Here is a 23526-nt window from a genome sequence, read left to right as displayed (position 1 = left end):
GATGTAAGATGGTTGAGATAAGAACTGGGGGGGGGGGGGGGGGGTGCCAAGAGAATTTTTAAAAACACTTTATGATCTGGACTGGACTGAACTGCATGAAAGGGTGTTGGAAGCAATGGCAACTTTTAAAAGGAAATTGGATCTCTACCTAGGAAACAAAAAATTGGATGGCTAACGTGAAACTAATTTTGTAGCTGTTTCAAAGAGCTGACACGGGCAGGATGGGCCACATGTCCTCCTCCTGTACGATTCAACACCATTCAACCTATTTTGAAGGAAAATTATCTGATCCTCCATGACATTGCTCACTGGTTATCTATGCTTTACTACTAAAGAGCTTTCCCCTTTAAGACCATTGTTGAACTGTTCCCTGGTGTGAACTGGTATAATTATTCACATCCTACAGAAATTTAGAGGTTAATTCTGCATTGGCTACTAACCTCCTAACCAGACCTGGAAAAATTCATCAACTTCGCTTCCAGTTTCCACCCCTCCATCACTTTCACCTGATCCAGCTCAGACACTTCCCTTCCCTCCCTTGATCTGTCTGTCTCCATTTCCAACAATAGACTATCCACTAATATCCACTACAAGCCCACTGACTCCCACAGCGAACTGGATTACAGCTCTTCACACCTTATACCCTGTAAGGACTCCATCACTTTCTCTCGACTCCTTCGCCTCCCTCGCATTTGTTCCGATGATGCTACTTTCCAAGATAGTGCTTCGAAACTGTTCCGTCTTCCTCAACCATGATTTCCCACCTACAGTTTTTGACAGGGCCCTCAACAGTGTGCGGTCCATCTCCCGCGCCACTACCTTCGCCCCCTCCAGGCCCTCCCAGAACAAGGATAGAGTCCCCCTCATTCTCACATTTCATCCCACCAGCCTCCGTATGCAAAGCATAATCCTCCGCCATTTTTGCTAACTCCAGCGTGATGCCACCCCAAACACATCATCCCTTCAGTCCTTCTGTCAGCATTCCGCAGAGCCCGTTCCCTCCGAGACAATTTAGTCCACTCCTCCACCATACCCAGTACCTCTCCCATCACCCATGGCACCTTCCCATGCAATCGCAGAAGGTGTAACACCTGCCCCTTTATCTCTTCCCTGCTTAACCTCCCTGGCCCAAAACACTCATTCCAGCGTTTCACTTGCATCTCTTCCAATTTGGTCTACTGCATTCGCTGCTCCCAATGTGGTTTCCTCGATATTGGAGAGACCAAATGCAGACTGGGTGATCACTTTGCTGAGCATTTTCGGTCTGTGCGCATTCAGGACTCTGACCTTCCTGTTGCTTGCCATTTTAACAAAAGACCCTGCCCCCATGCCCACATGTCTGTTCTTGGCCTGCTGCAATGTTCCAGTGAAGCTCAATGCAAACTGGAGGAACAACATCTCATCTTCCGGTTAAGCACGCTACAGCCTTCCGGCCTGAACATCGAATTCAACAACTTCAGATGATCAGCTCTACCTCCCCTCTACCCATTTGTTTTCATTTCATTTTAACTGTCTTTACCATTTCTTTCTTTCTTAATATATATTTAATTCCCCCCCTCCATGTTATCCACCTTTCCTTCACCTTTCTCCTCTTTGCTTCCCCCTTCCCCTCCCCCCACATCTACAGTTCATCCTCTGATGTTAGTTTCCCTGCTGTTTGATCTTTCACATCTTTTGTCCTCTCTGGGGACTGCCATTAGCACTCTTTCCCCTTGATTTCTATGGCCATTAGCACCCAGTTTCCCTGGGTTTCTGTGGCTATGACTCATCTTTCATTCTCACTCCACAGTATAAATATTTCCCACTCTCTCTGTCTGTTAGCTTTGACAAAGAGTCATCGGACTCAAAACGTTAGCTCTCTTCTCTCCCTACCAATGCTGCCAGATCTGCTGAGATTTTCCAGCATTTTCTCTTTTGCTCCTTGGGAGGAAGGCAGCTTATCAGAAAGTCAGCTGAAACAGCACAATTCTTTCCCTTATTCTAAAATGAATTAGACTGTTGTCTGAAACAGGAAGATTGTGCAGGGAGGAGATGAAGGAGTGGTGAATTGTTCATTCAGTGAGCCGCTGGGCTGATTGGCTTTCTTTGTTGCTGTAGCAATTCTCTAGGTCATGGCCGGTTGCTCCATATAAAATGTAAGAGACGAGTCTCAAAACGAACATTAAGAATGCACTCAAAATAAAAGCAAAATGCTGTGAATTTTGGAATTCCGAAAATCCAGCATTTTCTCTTTATTTAATTCAGAGTGCACTGCCTAAAGTCGTGGTGGAAGCCGATTACATCACAGCTTTCAAAAGGGAGCTGGATATAAACCAGAGAAGGAAAATAACGCAGGGCTATGAGGAAAGAGAAAGGGAATGAGATTTATTGGATTTCTCATTCAAAGAGCTGGCACAGGAAATTTGGGTTGACTGGACTCCTGTGAAATAAACAAAAATCTAATGAAAATGCTAATTCTCGACTCTTTTGCTCACTACCTTTTTTCCCCTATTTCCATTTTACTCTGTTTTGGATCTTCTATTTGTAATCCATCTGCTCATTCATTTTGTTTCCTCTTGTTAATTCTGCAGACATTTCCCCTGATGTTTCCTGTGGCTCTTCTGACAGCATGCTCACCCCTAAAGACCAAACTTCACCCCAGGCCTCCCCAACGGCTGACACATCATACCTGATGCAACTTCATGGTGGCTCGGCCTGGTTTACGGGAATCGAGCAGAGCGAGCTCCCAACTGGCGGTCCAGCATCGGATCGCGGCAGAGATGTGTCTGGAACCCTTGGCGAGAAGGATCCAGCTGATGAGGGAACCCGACCTCAGCCTGAAGGAGCCAGTTGCGACACAGACGCAGGTAGCTCCTACCCTGAGTCACCTTCAGCAGCTTGTTGCACCAAGGAAAGCCTTGCAGAAAGCGAAAGCCAAGTAGCCCAACACAAATTGGATGTGGTTCGAGAAAAGGCAGACGTGTTTGCACTCGGCCCTGCTGACAGCACTGCAGACGTTGACTCAGGGATATCCAAAATGGAAGTTCTAGCAAAAAACAGACATTTACCGGATGGTCCACCAGCCACTGTTGTAGATGCAATACAAGATAGTTCGGAGGCCAGTGCAGGCCTTTCGCTGGAGGAGTCGGAGGTGAGCAGTTTTTCCACGACAGACACAATATCCAGGGAGGAGCCCGATGGGGACATGCAACTGACAGATACCAAAGTAGACAAAAAGGCAGAAATGACCGATTTGGAGAGGCAGGGAGATCAGGACCTGGCCGATTTGGAAACCGACACATCAGTTCAGTTGACCTTCATTGAGAAGGACACTCCCTGTGTTGAAATGGACCTCGATTCACTTAAAGCAGGCAATGTAAAACCAATCCATCCTGCAGAAACGCTTTGCTCTGCTGGCCTTCCTCCCAATGTCATGAGCAGCAATATTAAGACTTCACTAACATTAGAACTACAGACCATTTCAGCCACGGAGGCCATGCAACCTGTACTTATTGATCCCCTCCATTCACCGACTGACAAATCAAGGACTGAAAATGCAAAGACTGAACCTTCACAAACTCAGGATCAAGTTACAACCATTGGACACACTGATATTCCTCTGTATTATTCAGAACCCACCAAAGAATTGCTCGAGTATCCCACTGCTGTGGACCACATGTGTGGTCCCGATCCAGATCTTTTCTTCACGGCACCATCGAGTCCAGTAAAGACAGCATGCAATGCCCAAAAATATTTTTCTTATTCGAAAATCAGCTTACACGAAGAGCCCATTGAAACTCTGGAGAGCGAGGGCAGTGAGGGCATCTATTCTCCACCGACCTCTCCCTCAGGATCTTACAGAACTGCAGAAGGTGGTAGCTGGACATCAGGCACACCGAATACGTCCCCATCCTGCTCCCCAAACTTGCTGGCAGAGGTTGAAACAATGGAAGTGTCTGCCTGTTACGTAGAATCATTATCTGCATTTGCAGAGGAACTCAATGAAGATCAGTCTGAGCAAGTGCTGCCTCTTGCTGATGCTCCTTATGGCATAATTGATGAAGAAACTTGGACTTCCATTGAAGAATCAACTGAAGGGTGCCTTACAGAAACACAGGATAACCTTGCTCCTTTAGCATTTGATAATGAAAAGCTTGAAACTAGTGAAGAGGATGATGATGAAGTTGGACAGGAGTATACAAACCTTAAAGTTCAGGATATTTCCAGTGTGGGATCAAGATTAGTTGAGGGAAATGATATGAATCAACAATCATACCCGACAGACTGTGACATTAATCAAGAATTACGGAGCCCACAAACAACGTGGCAAAATGCTACAACAGAGGATAAGTACTGTACAATCACTTTGGATAGAAAACACGAAGACGTATTCAGCACCCATCCAATATCTATTCCTCAGGAGGATGAAAATTCCAAGTCAAAACATAGTAGCGAGTCCAGATGCTCTAATCAAAGTGAATCAAGTTATGAAAGTGCTGAAGCAGGCCCAAAAGAGAGAGTTTTAACATTCTGTAATGAAAATGATCCAATAGGATTAGGTATGCCGATTCTAAGCACAGAGATTAGTGAAAGTACTGGGCAGCATGCTGCTGAACCTTTTCAAGATCCGATTGAAGAAGAAAGCACAACGCCAATGGAATCACATGACAATATTACTTGTTACGAAACAAAAGATAGCCTGACTTCTGAATTTGAATATCTATTAAAGGGAGACGTAAGTACTAATCATGGGTCAAATATAATGGGTGATAGCACAATTTACACAATAGGTAACTATTTGCTTACTGCTGAGACAGTCAAAGACCAACATGCCTATAGCAAACATTGTGATGAATACACTAATTATGCTCCTCTTGCTTCTTCTGAGGAGCTTGTTGAAGATTATGCTGATGCTTTCAATGAAGAAAGGGGCATGGAAATAAAGACAGAGATGGGACCTGATGTGAAATTTGAAAGTTCAAACTCTTCTCAACCCCGTCTACAATTGGATGAATCATGCAAGGAGATTTCCCATGCTCTTGTTAGTTTTGACTATGATCGTTCTTTTGGAGTTGAAGATGAACTTGAAAGATCTGTGCCACTAGCTTCTGAAATTTACATTCCAATTAGTCAACCATCCAGTGGGATGTACAGTTCCATACAGGTTGGCTGTTCATCTGATGTATCCGACATGGCAAGTTCTGAAATGGGGACTTCCGCGTTGCTGCAATCTCCCGACAAAATTGCTGACACGGGCTTTGGTAACGAGAGAATGGTGCCTGCAGCACTGCTCTCATTTAGAGGCAGCATTATTTTTGAGGCAGAATCTATTGAAGTTACTTCATTGTCTACGGTGCCCCCAACGGCAACAGAACAGGAAAATGTTGAAGATGATGGTGGTGATGCTAATGATGGCAAGCATGTTGATGATAACTGTGATGTCGCAGATGACGATGAAGACAGTTCTGTGTCGTTCCTTTATTCACTCTCTGAGACTTCTATCACTGCAGGAATTGATGAATCCTTTGCATTTCAAGACACCACTTCAGAATCTTCTGCTTCTGCATCTCTTGAGGGAGAGGATGAAAGAATTGCTACAGAACACTATGTTCTGTTCTCTGGAGTTACTGAAGTACAGATTGAAGGACCAAAGGATGAATCCATAGACTCTGGGAGCGACAGTGAGATGGAAATGTCTTCATCAGTCTCCTCATCAGACTCTGGAGCATGTGAAGCCTATTGTGCTACAACTATGACATGTAGCATTACATCCTTACAGGCCGGGAAATCCAACTTTGTTGATGATGGAGAAGAGCCACCTAGTGCTGAAATGGAAACACAAAAGAATTTGGGGAAGGAACCTGCGTGCACAGCCATTGACAGTAAAGGTAAAACACAATTGCCTGTGGAAGTCCCACAGCAGCAAGCTTCAGCATGCATTACAGCTCCTCAGGAAGCCACTGTACAAACTGATACATTGCCAGATGATGAATGCATTCCACAGCCCTCCCCCAGTGCCCCAGATGAGCATCAGCAAACATCATTGGTTGGGTCTACAAAAGACAGCCCAGGAAGTATTTCGGAGATTGACGAGAATGAGCCATGTTCAGCTGATTCGGACAGTGAAGATCTGTCATCGGGATTGTCAGCCTTTGAAGAAATTACTTGTGAACTGGCACCATGTGAAATGCATTCTCCAGAGCTGGAATCTCTTCCCACCTTTGGTCAGGTACAGTCAGATATCTGCGATGAAACAATGACAACAAAGGAACTCCCACCAACAGAATCCAATTCCAGTCTCACTTTCCAACTAGAAAATGCTCATCCTACTAAAGATGTCAATAGAAATGAACTTGACTTTGAATTGGCTTCTAATTTACCGGAAGGTATGAATAAATTTGATGATTACTGCTACCAAATTGCTGGTGCCTGGTCGAAAGATGGTGAGCGCAAAGGACCCAATTCCGAAATGCCATTGAATTTGCCTGTTGATCTGGGCAGTGATCCTGATGTGCCAAATATCAGTTCGAGTGAATCAAATTCTGAAAGCAACAACTCGGTCTTGCTCACACAACAATCATGTGATGCTGGTCAGTATGCCAGTGGGAAAGCTACAGATTCCACCAACGTCAGTGACAATGTCGGTGAAGATTTGGTGTTAGCCTGTGAGAAAACCGACAATCAGTGTACTTGTGTTGACCTAACACTTGAAGACACTGAAAAATCTCCCTGCATCAGTCCTTTCCAATCCGATTCAGCCACTGTAAACACTACTGGGTCATTCTCTGTCTTTGGATCACAAATTGTAGATATTCATGGTGACGATCTCAGATCACTGTCTCCTTGTTCCATATTAGCTCCCTCTGAGGACAATATTGTAGAAGAGCATTGTGACTCTTTTTACACACAAGAGTTCCCGGAGATGTTACCTAGTAGACCAGCTGTGGGATATAAAACTGTTATTGCTTTGGGTTTCAGGGACATGCCATTGCCTGATCATGGAACCAGCATTGAGAGCTTGGATGAAAACATTGAGGCAAATGAGGATGAATCTCTCTCTCTTTCTGGTACAGACCAATCCAAAACAAGTACTGAACTCAATAACCTTTCAGATTTAACAAGTCCTGAACAGGTAGTTGGGGCACCAAAAAGAAACCCTGAAGAAATTAATTTGGCGAAACAACATAATGAACCCCTCAACATTGAACAGGAGATAATGAACATAGTTCTGGTGAACACTTCAATGAAGGAGGTGTCGCCATGTGAAGAGCTGCAAGTTTTTACAGGTAACCCAATACCTGTATCATTGAGTTCATCCTCGGAAACAGAAGATTATGACATGAGCAGTGAATCTGATTTGTCTGAACACATGCCCTCTGTTAAAGATCCTGAATTAACAAATGCCTTTGAAATTTCTAATCCTACCTGTGAAACCGGTCGGTCTCTACTACAAATGAGTGCTCAACAGGACGTGGCCTCATTGGATGATACTGTAAGGGACAGGTCTTTGGGTTCATCTCCGCAGCTGATCAGCAGGACTGAATCGAGTTATTCTGAACCATTGCTGGATAAACCAAGTCAAGAATTTGAAAGCCAACAGATTGAAGGTGAAACAAGAGATAGGGTTGACCCCATTGCCATCCAAGAGCATATCAAAGTTGGACCAGAAGTTGGCGCTGTTCAAACTAACTTATCAGGTTCCCAGTTAAGTTCAAACTCTTTATCAAGAAATGATAAACTGCAGTGCACCATCTCCTTATCACAAGAATGCTTTGATCCTATGAAGTTTCTGGATGCTCGGACTGGAAATGCTGTTAGCCAACTTAAGGTCCTGGACTCCATTTCAGAAGCTAGAACTTCCTCTTTAACACATTCGGAAGCTCAACTGGAAGAGGATGATGATCAGAATGAACCTTCAGGTACACTAACTGAAGATGCTGATTGGAAAGTGGAATCTCCCGATACGCTGCAAGACAATGATGCTGGTAAGTTAAAGGATTTAGATACAACACAGAAAGGGAATAATGGACAAGGAGAGCCCTTAGATGGCTTACCAGACAATGAGAGCAACCAATTGGGTCTTTTAAAATTATCACCAAGGAATATTGATAAATTCTTAAATCAGAATCCAGAAGAGGGGAGTAATCAGTTGAAGCTCTCTTGCGGTAAATCAGAAGATTATTCTGTTTGTTCAAGGGTGGTAGACACAATATTCAGAGATGACTGTAGGAAATTGGAGGCGTCAAATGCATTACTGGAAGATCATTCTTTTAAATCAGAGATCCCAGATACGGTGGTTGAAGATTTTGGTGGACAGTTGGAACTTGCAAACATCCACCCAGATGATGTTAGTAAATTGGGAAATGATAATAGTCGAGTAAATATTTCTCCCACATTACCAGAAAATGATGCTTGTAAATCTACTGTCCTAGACTTTGCAGCTGCATATGTGGGCGACCAAATGGAAGTCTCCAATGTTCTGGCAGAAGATCGTTCCTTTAAATCAAACACCATAAATACAATGGCAGAAGGTGCTTCAGAAGGTGGTGATGTCGATCAGTCAGCCATTTTGGGCATCACCACAGAGTGTACAGTTCCTACATTAGTGGCCATGGACAATCTACAAGGGGATTATGATGATCAATTGAAACTCTCTAACAGCCAACCAGGAGATAACACTGACCAATTAGAGATTGCTAAAACAATGTTAGAAGATGGCAGTCGGGTAGACATTTCTGATACTTTACAAGATGGACATGTTCGTAAGTCAGAAGCCACTGACATGAAAATAGGGCATGTCAGTGAACAAGCAGAGCTCTTGAGCATCGACAAATTAGAAGTTCTCGACACAATGCATGATGGTACAGTTGAAGTTATTTTACCCGAAGATAATGATTACAAAGCAGTGGTTGTAGACATGGCTGTAGGTTCTGATAGACAAGTGGAACACTGCCATATCCTGCCTGGAGATAAAACTGATGAGATTGAAGATGTGGATGCTCTGCCAATGGAGGATGTTAGTCATGGTAATGTCTGTAGCATCCTGCTAGAGGATGACACCAGCAAATTGGAAGATATGGATACTCTGCCAATAGTGGAGGATAGTCAATTGAAGATCTATGACATTCCATCAAGAGATATTGCTTGTAAGTCAGAGGTTAATGACACCGTGATCTGTCAAGACAAACTGTTAGATGAATCACAGATCAGTGATGCTGCTGAATGCTCAGACATCCTTCTAAAAAAGCCTACTTGGACATCAGAGATTTCAGGAGATGATGGTTCCCAGCTGGAGAAGTTTGGGAGTCTGTTGCAACATGACTCTAGTGAATTTTCAGATGTATTACCCAGAGCTGAGGCTTGTAAATCCGAGGTCATTGGCACACCAGGAGATGGCAAGGATCAAACAGACATTTCTGATGTTCTGTTCAGTGAAACGCCTTATGATTTAGAGATCATAGACATTACATCAGAAGAAGATTGTGATGACCTTATTGATGATGACTATGAAGACGACAAGTTCACAGATGTGTCACAAAGTAGTGATACAGGTATATTAAATATGTCCATGCCACAGAATTTTACTGGTGAAGTAGAGTTTACCAACAGCTTATCGGAAGGTAACGCTTGTAAACTTGAGACAGTTGATTCAATGTTAAGGGATAGTGCATCCGACAATGCTGCAAATGATTCACAAGTTACCGATAGTATGAAATTAAATATCATTGATTCGACACTAGGAAACAATATGAACACTATAGTGAACTTGGATAAGAGTCAAGGAGATAATGATGGTCAAATAAGTTCTTTTAGCCTTCCACCAGGAGGTGATGCTCTGACATTAGTAGGTGCAGAGATAACGTCAACGAATGATGGTGGAAAAATGGAACTCCCTGATACCCAGATGAGAGATGATGTTTCCCAATTGAAGATCGTAAATCAAGCATCAGGAGTGGAAGGTAATATTTCAAATATTCCACAAGTCAGTAATGCTGATGGACTAAATCTTGACTCTGTAGCAAGTATTGACTCCTGCCATAGTGAGCTCTCTGAAATGTCCCCAGGGCAGAGCATTGGACCAGAGGAGGATTTAAGCCTTGAACAAAGAAAAAACAATAATCAAACTGAGCTCCCAAACCCAGCTCTAAAGGCGAGTGATCACAAAGAGGAAATTTGTGGAACTGCATCAAAATCTCTTTATTGTAAACCGGAGATCTCCGATCCTGCAAGAGGATTGAACTCTTCTACTTTGGTATTGTCACAGTCTGCACAACGATTAACCAGTGAGTGTCTTACGGCTTCTAGAAGCTCTTCTGATATTGCAGAATTCTTCGAACAAGAAACTACTGCTGATCACATAATGACCACTGGTGACACTCAACAAAATAAGACTTTTGTGACACCAGATGGGTCAGACTTTGAAAAGGGGAATGCAGGCAATAGAAGGACCTATGTTTTAGTTGAGAAGCCAAATTCAGAAGTAGAGGAGGTTTCTGAAATGATGCCACTCTCTAAAGTTTCAGAATTTGCTCCAGAAGCTGAATTTGAAATTTCCAATGATGAGCTCGATAACTCCACATCAGGTGGTTTCAGGTCAGAAGGTGTTGAGATCTGTGGCCACCCAGTATGCTCCTCAGAGCTGGTTTGGATAGCTTCATCCAGCCCTTCTGTATGTCAAATAGCACAACATAACATTCAGGACAGCAAGGCTGATGAGGTTACTTTAAAATGCATGGTTGTACAGGGGGAGATGTCAATGAAGGCGCCTGCAGAATTAGCAGGAAAGGTAGGCAAAGGTCCACCTAGTCATAGGTTGGATTCATGTCAACTCCATGAGTCTGAAGGATTGAATTGGCCATGTTCCCATATCATTCCTGGTTTAGAAATAGACTCTTACCGCAGTCCAGATATAAACCAAACTGTATCTGACACTTTTGTGGTTACACCGAATAGTGAACAACTATATTCGAACAAAAAAGATAACAGTGCATCATTGGAGACCTCATCACAAGATCAAAAACCTCTTTGCCTAGTGGGTAGTGATGGAGAAGAAAATGTTGACATTTATCAGCATGCTTCCCTAGATGTGAGTGGTAACAACACTCAGGATAAAAGATTGGGTAATTTACATCATTCAGAACATCTTTCCACCATTGGTCATTCACTGGCCGAGACACCAGCATTCGACACATTACTTGATATGTCTCGCAGTCCTCAAGACCGACCTCCTGCATGTCCTTGTGCCACATTGAGTAATGTTCCTTCTGCATTTCCAGTGACAGAATTTGGTTTTGCTCCTGCACCCATCTGTTCCATTTTAGACCATTCCTCCCCAGATAAAGGACCCGCCACAACCTCTGCTGCATTGGCTAACAACTGTTTTTCTGCTGTGTCAACCTCCTTATCATGTAAACTGACTTCAGAACATCAGGATCAAGAAACGTGCTCAATGCATGCTGCTATGGCTGCCAGTTCACGAGGTGGAAATAAAAGTCATGAAGAGTTTAAGCTGTCCGAAGCCATGGACATGGACAAGAAATCAACAGGTAAAGAGTTTCTATTCTGTAAAAACGTAAATGAAATTAATTATGTGGATTTTAATGGATCAACCATCGAACACTGCAATGAGGGATTGTTCCCTTCTCATTCCCCCACTTCATAGTTCTTTTGTCTTCATGCATTGGTTTAATTCCCTCGTCATTTGGATAAGAAGGTCATAGGGTTCATGTGCTACTTCAGGATGTGAGTTCATAACCTGGGTCGACACTTCGATGCAGGACGGAAGGCGTTTGCACTGTTGGAGGTGTCATCCTTCAGTTGAGACACTGAACCAAATTGCATCTGCCCCCTCTGGTGGATGAAAATGGTCCGACGGTGTAAATTGAAAAAGAGCAGGGATACTTTCCTGCACCTTGGTCAATATTCATCACTCAACCAAAACTTAGATGATCTATCTCACTTGACTCATTGGAATTTTCCTTGTGCAAATTGGCAAATTGGCTGCCCTGTTTCCTTACATACCCTTTATTTTGGTAATTTGTCATTGATGGGCGACACAGCAAGGGCACAGATACAGGAACAGGAATCCAAAATTCAGCCCCTCAGGCCCGTTACGTCATTTGCTCAGAACGTGACTGGCCTGTATCTTAACAACATTTACATTCCAAAACTTATTTCACTTTAGACGTATTTCATTGTAGATGTAAAGAGCTGAGGGATGTTCTGCAGTTGTGAAAAGAGCTATTTATTGCTGAATTGTTCTGTCGTGAAAAGAGCATTAACAAAATGACTGCTCCTGCCCACTCTCCAGTTCGTGTTTATAAAATGCTGCAATAAGGGTAAGTGAGGTACCTTGGTAAGGGCATAGATATAAAGTGGGCAGTTAAATCCCTCTCAGCCAGCTATCTCAACACCATTTACCCACTTTAGCTCTTAATTACCCAACAAAAATCTCAGCCTTGAAAACAGCCTTCTGAGGAGAAAGTTCCCAATTTCTCTGTGCTTTGTCTAGATTTTTGCTCTGGCTTTCATTGTATCTATGCTCACTCTGGATTCCCCCATTGGAGGACATAGCTTCTCAGTATTTTATTTAAAAATGTTCTTGGGATGTGGGCTTTGCTGGCCAGGCCAGCATTTATTGCCCATTCTTAATTGCCCTTGGGAAGGTGGTGGTGAGCCTCCTTCTTGAACTACTGTACTTCACGTGGTGTAAGTAGACCCACAGTGATGTCAGGGAGGGTGTTCCAGGATTTTGATCCTGTGACCGTGAAGGAACGGTGACAATATAGTTCCATTCCAGGACGTTGTGTGACTTGCAGGGGTACTTGGAAGAGTGGAGTTCCCCCTGTATCTGCTCCCCTTGTCCTCCTAGTTGGTGAAAGCCGTGGGTTTGGTGTGTTGTTGCAGAGTATCCTGCAACTGGTACATACAGCTGCCACTCTGCACCATTGGTGGAAGGAGTGAATGTTTAACATAGTGGTGGTGCCACTTAGGACTGAACATCTGGGTTTTGCTAGCTTTCACTCATCCAGACAAGTGGGGACTATTCCATCAGGGTTCTGGCTGAACTGGCTTGGGACAATTCACACCTCTTTAACCTGGAGTTACCTCTCTCTCTGCATCTTTGATGATTTGATTGCCTGCAGGTGCTCGCATTCCGGGGCATCTCTGACTGTGTCTATATAAACATTTCTGGAACAAGCCTTTCCATTCACCTGAAGAAGGAGCCGTGCTCCGAAAGCTCGTGTTTGAAACAAACCTGTTGGACTTTAACCTGGTGCTGTAAGACTTCTTACTGTGCTCACCCCAGTCCAACGCCGGCATCTCCACATCAGGGTTCTGATGTGCTTTGTGGATGTGAAGAGGCCTAGCGGAGTCAGTAATGAGTTATTTGCTCTTAGCCTCTGACCTGCACTTGTAGCCACAGGCTAGTCCAGTTAAGTTTCTGGTCAGTGGTAGCCCTGAAGCTATTGATGTTGGGGATTCAACTCTGGTAATACCATTGGATGTCAAGGGGATATGTTGAAAATGGTCTCTTCTTGGCAAATGTATGGTGAATCATAGAATACGTATAGAGCTGAAGGAGGCCTTTCGGCCCATCAAGTCTGCACTGACCCTCCAAACGAGCACCCTAGCCAGGCCCACCCCGCTGCCCGAACCGTTGGACTCTAATCGGAAATTTAACATAGCCAAGCCACCTAACCTGCACATCTTTGGACAGTGGGAAGAAACTGGAGGATCCAGAGGGAACCCCTGCAGATACTGGAGAATGTGCAAACTCCACACAGTTACCCGAGGCCAGAATTGAACCTGGGCCTCTGGTGCTGTGAGGTGGTAATCAGTGGTAACCACTATGCCACCCATTGCAGCATAATGTGGATAGATTTGAGGTTATCCATTTTTGGAGCAAAAACAGGAAGGCAGATTATTATCTGAATGGCTATAAATTGAGGGGGGAACGTGCAACAAACTAGTGCACCAGTCACTGAAGGTAAGCATGCAAGTGAAGTAGGCAGGAAAGAAGGCAAATGGTAATATGGTTCACTCCATGTGATAATCAAGAAACGGCTGAAGGCAATGGATACTGCAAAGGCTATGGGCCCTGACAATATTCTGGCAACTGAAGACTTGTGCTCCAGAACTTGCCGCACCCTTAGCCAGGCTGTTCCACAACAGTTATAACACTGGCATCTAACCAGTAATGTGGCAAATTGTCCAGGTGTGTCCTGTACACAAGAAACAGGATCATTTCAACTTAGCCAATTGCTGTCCTATCTGTCTAATCTCCCATCAGCAAAGTGATCCATTAACAGTATTATCAAGTGGCACTTACCCAGCAATAACCTGCTCACGGATGCTCAGTTTGGGTTCTGCCAGGGTCACTCGACTCCTGACCTTATTATAGCCTTGGTTCAAACATGGACAAAAGAGCTGAATGCCAGAGATGAAGTGAGAGTGACTGCCCTTGACATCAAGGCAGCATTGAGTATGGCATCAAGGGTCCTAGCTAAACTGGAGACAATGGGAATCAGGAGCAAAGTTCTGCTGGTTGGAGTCATACCTGGCAAAAAGGAAGACAGTTGTGGTAGTTGGAGGTCAATCATCTCAGTTCCAGGACATCACTGGGTAGTGTCTTAGGCCCAACTATCTTCAGCTGCTTCATCAATAACGTCCTTTCAATCATAAGGTCAGAAGTGGGGATGTTTGCAGATGCAATTATGGCATCATTCGCAACTCCTCCGATAATGAAGCAGTCCATGTTCAAATGTAGCAAGACCTGGGCAATATCCAGGCTTGGGGTGACAATTGCCAAGTTACATTTGCGCCACACAAGTGCCAGGCAATGATCATCTCCTACAAGAGAGGATCTAACCACCTCTCCTTGACATTTAATGGCATTACCATCGCTGAATCCCCCACAATCAACATCCTGGGGGTTACCATTGATCAGAAACTGAACTGGACTAGCCATATTAATACTGTGGCTGCCAGGCAGGTCAAAGGCAAGGAACTCGCCTCCTGACTCCCCAAAGCCTGTCCACCATCTACAAGGCACAAGTCAGGAGTGTAATTAAATACTCTCCATTTGCCTGGATGAGTGCAACCCTCAACCCCAAGAAGCTCGACAATATCCAGTACAAAGCAGCCCGCTAGATTGCTACCCCTTCCACAAACATTCAAACTCTCCACCACCGACAAACAGTGACGGCAGTATTTACCACTTAGGAATTGCACTGCAGTAACTCGCCAATGTTCCTTGGACAGCACCTTCCAAACCCATGATCACTACCATCTCGAAGGACAAGAGCAGCAGATACCTGGGAACCCCACCACCTGGAGCTTTCTCTCCAAGTCACTCACCACCCTGACTTAGAAACAATTCGCCGTTCCTTCAGTTTTGCTGGGGCAAAACTCCCTAACAGCACAGTGGATGCACCTACACCTTGGGGACGGCAGCAATTTAAGAAGGCAACTCACCACCACCTTCTCAAGGGCAACTAGGGATGGGCAATAAATGCTGGCCAAACCAACGATGCCCACATCCCGTAAATTAATTTTTAAAAAAAATGTTGGCCTTCACAACGTGAGGGTTTGAAAACTGGGGCAGGGATGGCTTGCTAAATTATACAGGGCCTTGGTGAGGCCACATCTGGAATATTGTGTGCAGCTTGATCTCCTTATCTGAGGAAGGGGTATCTGCGTGTGTTTCCTCCGGATGTTCCAGTTTCCTCCCACATTCCAATCGTGTGCAGATTCGGAAGATTGGCGGTGCTTAATTGCTCCTTAGTGCCCAAATGTTAGGTGGAGTTGTGGGGGTGTGGCGAGGTATTGAGCTTGGGTATGGTGCTCTTTCAGAGGGTTGGTGCAGACTCGATGGGCCGAATGGCCTCCTTATGCAGTTGTGGGGGTTTTGTGGATGGACGTTCTTGTTGATAGAGGGAGTGCAGAGAAGGTTTACCATAAAACCCGCCATCACGGCTTACATAAACAACTTCCCAACCACAATTCCTCACCAACCTTCTCCCACCTTACCCAACTCCCCATGCCTCCCCCTTTTTAAACACCCACTACTGCTGACAGCTCAAGTTTTTGCAAAGAAGTCGATAAACGGCCGCCACCTCCGGGGAAACCCTCGCATCGATCCCCTTGGGGCGAACTTGGATCTTCTCAAGCCTGAGAAACCCGGCCATGTCACTTACCAACACCCCTGACTTCGGTAGCTCTGAGTCCCTCCATGCTAACAAGATCTATCTCTGGGCTACCAGGGAGGCAAAGGCCAAGGCATCGGCCTCTCTCGCCCCCTGGACTCCCAGGTCTTCTGACACACCAAACATCGCCACCTCTGGACTTGGAACCACCCTTACCATCAGAACCTCTGACATGACATCAGCAAACACCTGCCAGAATCCCCTAAGCTTCGGACATGCCTAAAACGTATGGACATGATTCGCAGACCCACCTGTACACTGCCCACACCTATCCTCCACCCCGTCAAACAACCTGCTCATCCAGGCCATCGTCATATGTGCCCTGTGGACCACCTTAAATTGTATAAGGCACATGACGAGGACGCATTGACTCTCCTCAGGGTGTCATAACCCAGCCTCCAACTGCCCCACCCTCCTCCTCCTCCCCCACCCTCCTCCTCCTCCTCCTCCTCCTCCTCCCCCACCCTCCTCCTCCTCCTCCTCCTCCCCCACCCTCCTCCTCCTCCTCCTCCCCCACCCGACTCCTCCTCCTCCTCCCCCACCCGACTCCTCCTCCTCCTCCCCCACCCGACTCCTCCTCCTCCTCCCCCACCCGACTCCTCCTCCTCCTCCTCCCCCACCCGACTCCTCCTCCTCCTCCTCCCCCCCCGACTCCTCCTCCTCCTCCTCCCCCACCCGACTCCTCCTCCTCCTCCTCCTCCTCCCCCACCCGACTCCTCCTCCTCCTCCCCCACCCGACACCTTCTCCTCCTCCCCCACCCGACTCCTCCTCCTCCCCCACCCGACTCCTCCTCCTCCCCCACCCGACGACTCCTCCTCCTCCCCCACCCGACGACTCCTCCTCCTCCCCCACCCGACGACTCCTCCTCCTCCCCCACCCGACTCCTCCTCCTCCTCCCCCACCCGACTCCTCCTCCTCCTCCCCCACCCGACTCCTCCTCCTCCTCCCCCCCCCGACTCCTCCTCCTCCTCCCCCCGACTCCTCCTCCTCCTCCCCCCCACCCGACTCCTCCTCCTCCTCCCCCCCACCCGACTCCTCCTCCTCCTCCCCCACCCGACTCCTCCTCCTCCTCCCCCACCCGACTCCTCCTCCTCCTCCCCCACCCGACTCCTCCTCCTCCCCCACCCGACTCCTCCTCCTCCTCCCCCACCCGACTCCTCCTCCTCCTCCCCCACCCGACTCCTCCTCCTCCTCCCCCACCCGACTCCTCCTCCTCCTCCCCCACCCGACTCCTCCTCCTCCTCTCCCCCACCCGACTCCTCCTCCTCCTCTCCCCCACCCGACTCCTCCTCCTCCTCTCCCCCACCCGACTCCTCCTCCTCCTCTCCCCCACCCGACTCCTCCTCCTCCTCTCCCCCACCCGACTCCTCCTCCTCCTCTCCCCCACCCGACTCCTCCTCCTCCTCTCCCCCACCCGACTCCTCCTCCTCCTCTCCCCCACCCGCCTCCTCCTCCTCCTCTCCCCCACCCGACTCCTCCTCCTCCTCTCCCCCACCCGACTCCTCCTCCTCTCCCCCACCCGACTCCTCCTCCTCTCCCCCACCCGACGACGACTCCTCCTCCCCCACCCGACGACGACTCCTCCTCCCCCACCCGACGACGACTCCTCCTCCTCCCCACCCCGACGACGACTCCTCCTCCTCCTCCCCCACCCGACGACGACTCCTCCTCCTCCTCCCCCACCCGACGACGACTCCTCTCCTCCCCCCACCCGACGACGACTCCTCCCCCCACCCGACGACGACTCCTCCCCACCCGACGACGACTCCTCCCCCACCCGACGACGACTCCTCCCCCACCCGACGACGACGCCTCCTCCCCCACCCGACGACGACGCCTCCTCCCCCACCCGACGACGACGCCTCCTCCCCCACCCGACGACGACGCCTCCTCCCCCACCCGACGACGACGCCTCCTCCCCCACCCGACGACGACTCCTCCTCCCCCACCCGACGACGACGCCTCCTCCCCCACCCGACGACGACGCCTCCTCCCCCACCCGACGACGACTCCTCCCCCACCCGACGACGACGACTCCTCCCCCACCCGACGACGACGACTCCTCCCCCACCCGACGACGACGACTCCTCCCCCACCCGACGACGACGACTCCTCCCCCACCCGACGACGACGACGACTCCTCCCCCACCCGACTCTGACTCCTTGCCAGACTGCATCACCTCCAGCCCTTCTACCAGCCCAATGGGGGCACCCAGCCCCTCCACCAGTTCCTCTTCCACCCTTGGGAACTCCAACCTCTCCAAAACCCGCCTTATCCCCTCCACCCTGGCTGGGGGTTCCGACTCATACAGCCTACTGAAGATATCCCTAAATACCCCGTTCACCTCACCGGGTCCAAAACCGCGTTCCCCCACCTCTGTCCTCTCTGCCCTTCACTTTCCAGATCTCCCTTGCTGCCTCCTGTTTCCTCAATTGGTGCGCCAGCATCCTGCTCGCCTTCTCATCATATTCATAAACCGCCCCTCTCGCCTTTCTCAGCTGCCCAACAGCCTTCCCCGTGGATAAAAATCCAAACACCATCTGCAGCTTCTGCTGCTCCTCAAACAGCCCCACCTCCGGGGCTTCCGAGTACCTCCTGTCCACCTGCAGAATCTCCTCCACTAGCCTTTCCATCTCCACCAACATCCAGAAAATGATACACAGAGCACATCTTTAGAACCTGAATGAGCAGGTTTTTCGCGGAGGTGGAGGAAAAATGTGAACGGTGCCAGGGAGGCCTGGCACCCACATGGTAATAATAATAATCTTTATTCTTGTTACATTAACACTGCAATGAAGTTACTGCGAAAGGCCCCTGGTCGCCACACTCTGGCGCCTGTTTGGGTATACCTGAGGGAGAATTCAGAATGTCCAATGGTGGTGCTTTGGCCTATAGCCTGTGCCATTTCACATTGGTTTTTTAATGTTAAAAAGAAATGAGTCCAAACTTGAATAAAAATATTCTGTCTAACAAAATCTTCAAAAGACCTATTTTTGTAGCCCTGCAGATCTCCGCACAGTTGGAGCAGTGCCGTAGAATTGAACGTCCGCACTCTGCCCGAGCTGAAGCCAGATCCTTGGATATTGAGACCGACCGTCGGATACACCATGCCTTTAGTCCGTCAGATTCAAGCTCTTCGAGCGAGAATGAGCTGCCGTTCCCCATCCCACTTCGAGACGCCAGGAGCAGGATCACACCCCAAGAGGATTCCAGTAAAATAGAATCCAATGAATCCCAGATCTCAGTGAGGCAAAGGATACATGAGACCACCTCTGTAAACAAAGGTAATTAGTGTTCCTTCCTTTAGGGTAGGAGATCTTTGTCCTGCCTTATCTCTCACCAATATTTCAAACACCATCTTCTTAATATAACAAGAAATGGGTAAGAAGTCTTGAGCTTGTCAACAATGCCCACATCCCAAGTGTATATTTTAAAAAATTGATCTGTGATATGAATAAGAGGTTTCTCCTGAAATACAGGCGATGAGTACAACAGCCTATACTTTCTGATTGGGGAAAATCTCTGCCAGGGCTTGCCTCAGGATGGATCCTATCCTAACCCTGGCCATGTTAGAAAGTTGAGCCAAACCAGGGGGAAGAGTTTACTTGGACAGGCCTCTGAGCCTACTGGGAGAAAAACAGGTTGCTGTGCATGCCTATTAAGTTTATTTTTCTTTTGATGTCCCGTAGGCTCTTCTCTTTTTTTCTATTTTTCCCCCCTCCACCCCATGACCTTCAAACTCTGAATGCCAGACCTGACAGAAGTGGATATGTATTTCCCATCTAATTATCATATACAATGGACAGGCATAGTTGGGTTTGACTGAAACCGCTGTTGGAAATGGGTAGGGGACAGGAGAGGATGTGGGCCGTTTTCTAGCCGAGACCTATTGAAAAATTGGTGATGGTGAGGTGTTGAAAGCCTATTTCGGTGCTAGCTGGGACCTGTCCAAACTGATGAGGGGTGGGTTCTCCTGCTTCTGCTGTGAACTACTACATCATTTTCCAACCTCCTTTTCTTTCAGAAGGAATGTGTTGTCATTTTTCGAAACTGCACAGATCCTTCCCTCAACACAATGGGCACGATTTTCCGGTGAACCAGCCAAAGGCCAATGACTGTGGTTGGACCAGAAGGTCCCACTGGGCGGGCGGGGCCAGAACATTCTGGCTGATGTTTGAATCACTCCAGTGCCTTTCTGTCCTGCCACAGTACTGAGACAGCCCCTACCAAAATCACACGTTACATCTGATGTGACAAAGATAAGCTATCCCCTTTGCAACCTTCCCGACCTATTTACAGCCTTTGACACACCATTCTCCTCCAACTCCTTTGCATCATAGCCCAACTGGGTGGGACTGAATGTTCCTGGTTCCAATCTTGCCTGCTGAATTGTGTGCAGAAAACCAGCTGCAGTGATTTATGTTCCCACTACCTCTGGTGTCTCCCAAGGAGCTGTCCTTTGCTCCCTCTTACCCACATCTTACCCCTCAAATGGTTTGGGTTTTCAAATCTACACTGTCGACACCCAACCTTACCACACCCATCACCACTTCACCTCTCCCAATTTTCCACTATCCCAGACTGTTATCTGACATCCATCATTAGATGAGTAAAGATTTCCTCCAATTAAATATTGGGAAGAGCAAAGCTATTGTCTTCAATCTCCATCGCAAATCCTCTTTCCCCCACCCTCATCCCGAGTCACTAACTGCATCCTTCTTCCTAGTATCTCGAAGGCTGATTCAGACTATTCACAATCTTGGTTGCTTATTGCTGTGCTTCTCGAGCTCTTTTGGTTAAATGACCTTTTCAAAAGGATTATTAATCATCAACCCTGATCTAAATTATAATGAAATGAAATGAAAATCGCTTATTGTCACGAGTAGGCTTCAATGAAGTTACTGTGAAAAGCCCCTAGTCGCCACATTCCGGCGCCTGTCCGGGGAGGCTGGTACGGGAATCGAACCGTGCTGCTGGCCTGCTTGGTCTGCTTTAAAAACCAGCGATTTAGCTCAGTGAGCTAAACCAGCCCCTGGTTTATTAGATAATAGATAACTATTAGATAATAGTATCTAATATTCATAATAATAAGGTTGCTGCATGTATAGAGTGCTTTAATAATGCTTTTCAGAAAACAGTAGCAATTTGAGGACAATTGTGTTGCTCACAGTGAATAGGCCAGAGAAAAGCTACATGTGACTGTATGAACATTCTAATGCGTAGCAACTGAACTGCCTTTTAATGTGACAGAGTGCCTCTTAATGGAATGACCTGCTCAGTCTGTTCACAGGTAATATCCAGTACAAACAACTAGTGGCCATATCTGTGTTAGCAGCAGTCACTCGATATTTAGATGTTCAACAGGCTTAAAATAGGTTTAAAAATTTTTTAATCCGATAAACAGATGAGTTTCCTCCAATTGTGTTATTGAACATGACGTACGAATGTATCAACAAGGATCAGGTGTAGGCCATTCTGCCCCTTGAGCCTGCTCCGCCAGATGACGGCTGATTTGATAGTAACCTAAAATCTGCATCAAACCTTCCCCTGATTACCTATCACCTCATTTTTTAAAACCAAGAATTTATCCACTTTTGCCTTAAAAATATTCAAAGACTCTGCTTCTACCAAGAGTTCCAAAAGATTCATGACCTTCTGGGTGAAAAGCATTTGTCTAAATGAGCGACCCCTTTAACTTTAAACGGAGGAAACATCCTCCCCACATCCACGCTGTCAAGGTCCTTCAGGATCTTATGTTTCAATCATATCACCTCTTGTTCTTCGAAGCTTCAGTGGATACAAGCCTTGCCAGATGAATCTTTCCTCCTAAGAAAAACCACCCATTCCTGGTATTAGTCTGCTAAACCATTTTTGACCATGACATCCTCTGGAATATTTTACAGCCTTGCACACGCCCGACCTCTTGCGTTTTCTCAATGCTATTTAATTGTGCGGGGAATTTGTTATTGCACCATAGAGGAAGATGTAATTAAGTCAAACTGACTGTTATTCCACGGTTACAAGAATCAAACAACAGGGGATTGATATGAACAGAAACTGCTGGAAGTCCTCAGTGGGCCAGGCAACAGGAGTCCAATCTAAATACACCCGAGCCTCACATCGCACCTCCTTATAAAGTAAATGTGAAACTCACTGATGAATATCTGAGCCACTGGTCATCATGAAGAAGGCCGAGCAGTCAGAAGCTTTGGGGGTGGACTACCCATGCGAGACAAATACAAACTACTTTTAATTTGTATGAAGTGAGTTGCTTTCCTTTTTTGTCTCCCTATTTATGCCATCCTTCTGTTTATCTCTTTTACCCACCTCTGCCTGGCGAGATTAATTAAAGACTCTACAAATCCTTAAAGGTTTTGTGGATCCCTGTTGATGAAATACCGCCATATTTGACCCCAAGATGAACCTCCAACTTGAGGCACATTTAGCGTTCACAGAGGCCCACACTCGCCTTCATTTCTGTCCCCCTTCCCTCAAGCTCTCCCATTCTCACAATCGCACTCCCCTCGCTTGCCTGAGTTCTTCAAGGCAGCCTTCTGCCTCGCTCGCCATCTCCTCGTGGCTAAGGCTTGATTCGGAGCATCGCTGTTGCTGGCCTGTCTGAGGTGAGTCGCAAACCTGCTCACGTCGCCTGCTCGGCCGCATTACCTCACCTCGTGATGGCTTGATTTTAGTGCCTCACTGTTGCTGATCTGCCCTGGTCTAGTCGCAAACCCTGTGGCTAGGCGTGGTGTGTTTCATTGCAAGTTCGCCTTTGCCTCCAACCACACCTGCGCCTAATTCGACCTCTAACATCAATTGACTTTGCTTCACCTGCTGGTGAAATCCCCATTCATGCCTTTGTTATCTCTGTAAGAAGTCTTACAACACCAGGTTAAAGTCCAACAGGTTTGTTTCAAAGTTGGACTTTAACCTGGTGTTGTAAGACTTCTTACTGTGCTCACCCCAGTCCAACGCCGGCATCTCCACATCTTTGTTATCTCTAGACTTAAAATTCCAATACACTCCTGGTTGGAACCCATGTGTCACTCTCTCAGTAAACCTGAGGCAATTTGAAATCCTACCTGTGTCCACCCTGTTCACTCATCAGCCATGTGCTTGTGAACCCATTTTGGGTGCCATTATTTAATGTCTCACTTTTAAAATGCTCCTTGTTTTAAACTTCCTCCTTTATCTCTGTAATCTCCAACAGTCCTCGTACCCTCTCAAATGTCTGCATTTCTCTAATTCTGGCCCCTTGATCATCCCTATTTTAATCGCCCCACCATGTTGGTTATGTCTTCAGATGCCTACACCCTGTGCACTATAATTCCTTCCCT

General features: G+C 46.9%; 1 protein-coding gene across 2 annotated transcripts in view; it reads left to right on the top strand.

The window, feature by feature from the left end:
• The window catches only part of LOC119972356, a 102183-nt gene that overhangs the window by 56083 nt on the left and 22574 nt on the right, over positions 1-23526 (top strand). Inside the window, exons 2-4 of one of the 2 annotated variants that reach the window (XM_038808904.1) lie at positions 2571-7964; positions 8412-11525; positions 19189-19473. In XM_038808904.1, coding sequence (XP_038664832.1) covers positions 2571-7964; positions 8412-11525; positions 19189-19473 — 8793 coding nt within the window. Of the gene's footprint in view, positions 1-2570; positions 11526-19188; positions 19474-23526 lie in introns of both variants that reach the window. The other variant, XM_038808903.1, reaches the window with a different exon arrangement.

Source organism: Scyliorhinus canicula, chromosome 10 (genome assembly GCF_902713615.1).
Source record: "Scyliorhinus canicula chromosome 10, sScyCan1.1, whole genome shotgun sequence".
Classification (NCBI taxonomy): Eukaryota; Metazoa; Chordata; class Chondrichthyes; order Carcharhiniformes; family Scyliorhinidae; genus Scyliorhinus; species Scyliorhinus canicula.
The sequence above is the reverse complement of the archived record's forward strand: the minus strand, read 5'-3'. Positions and strand labels throughout refer to the sequence as shown.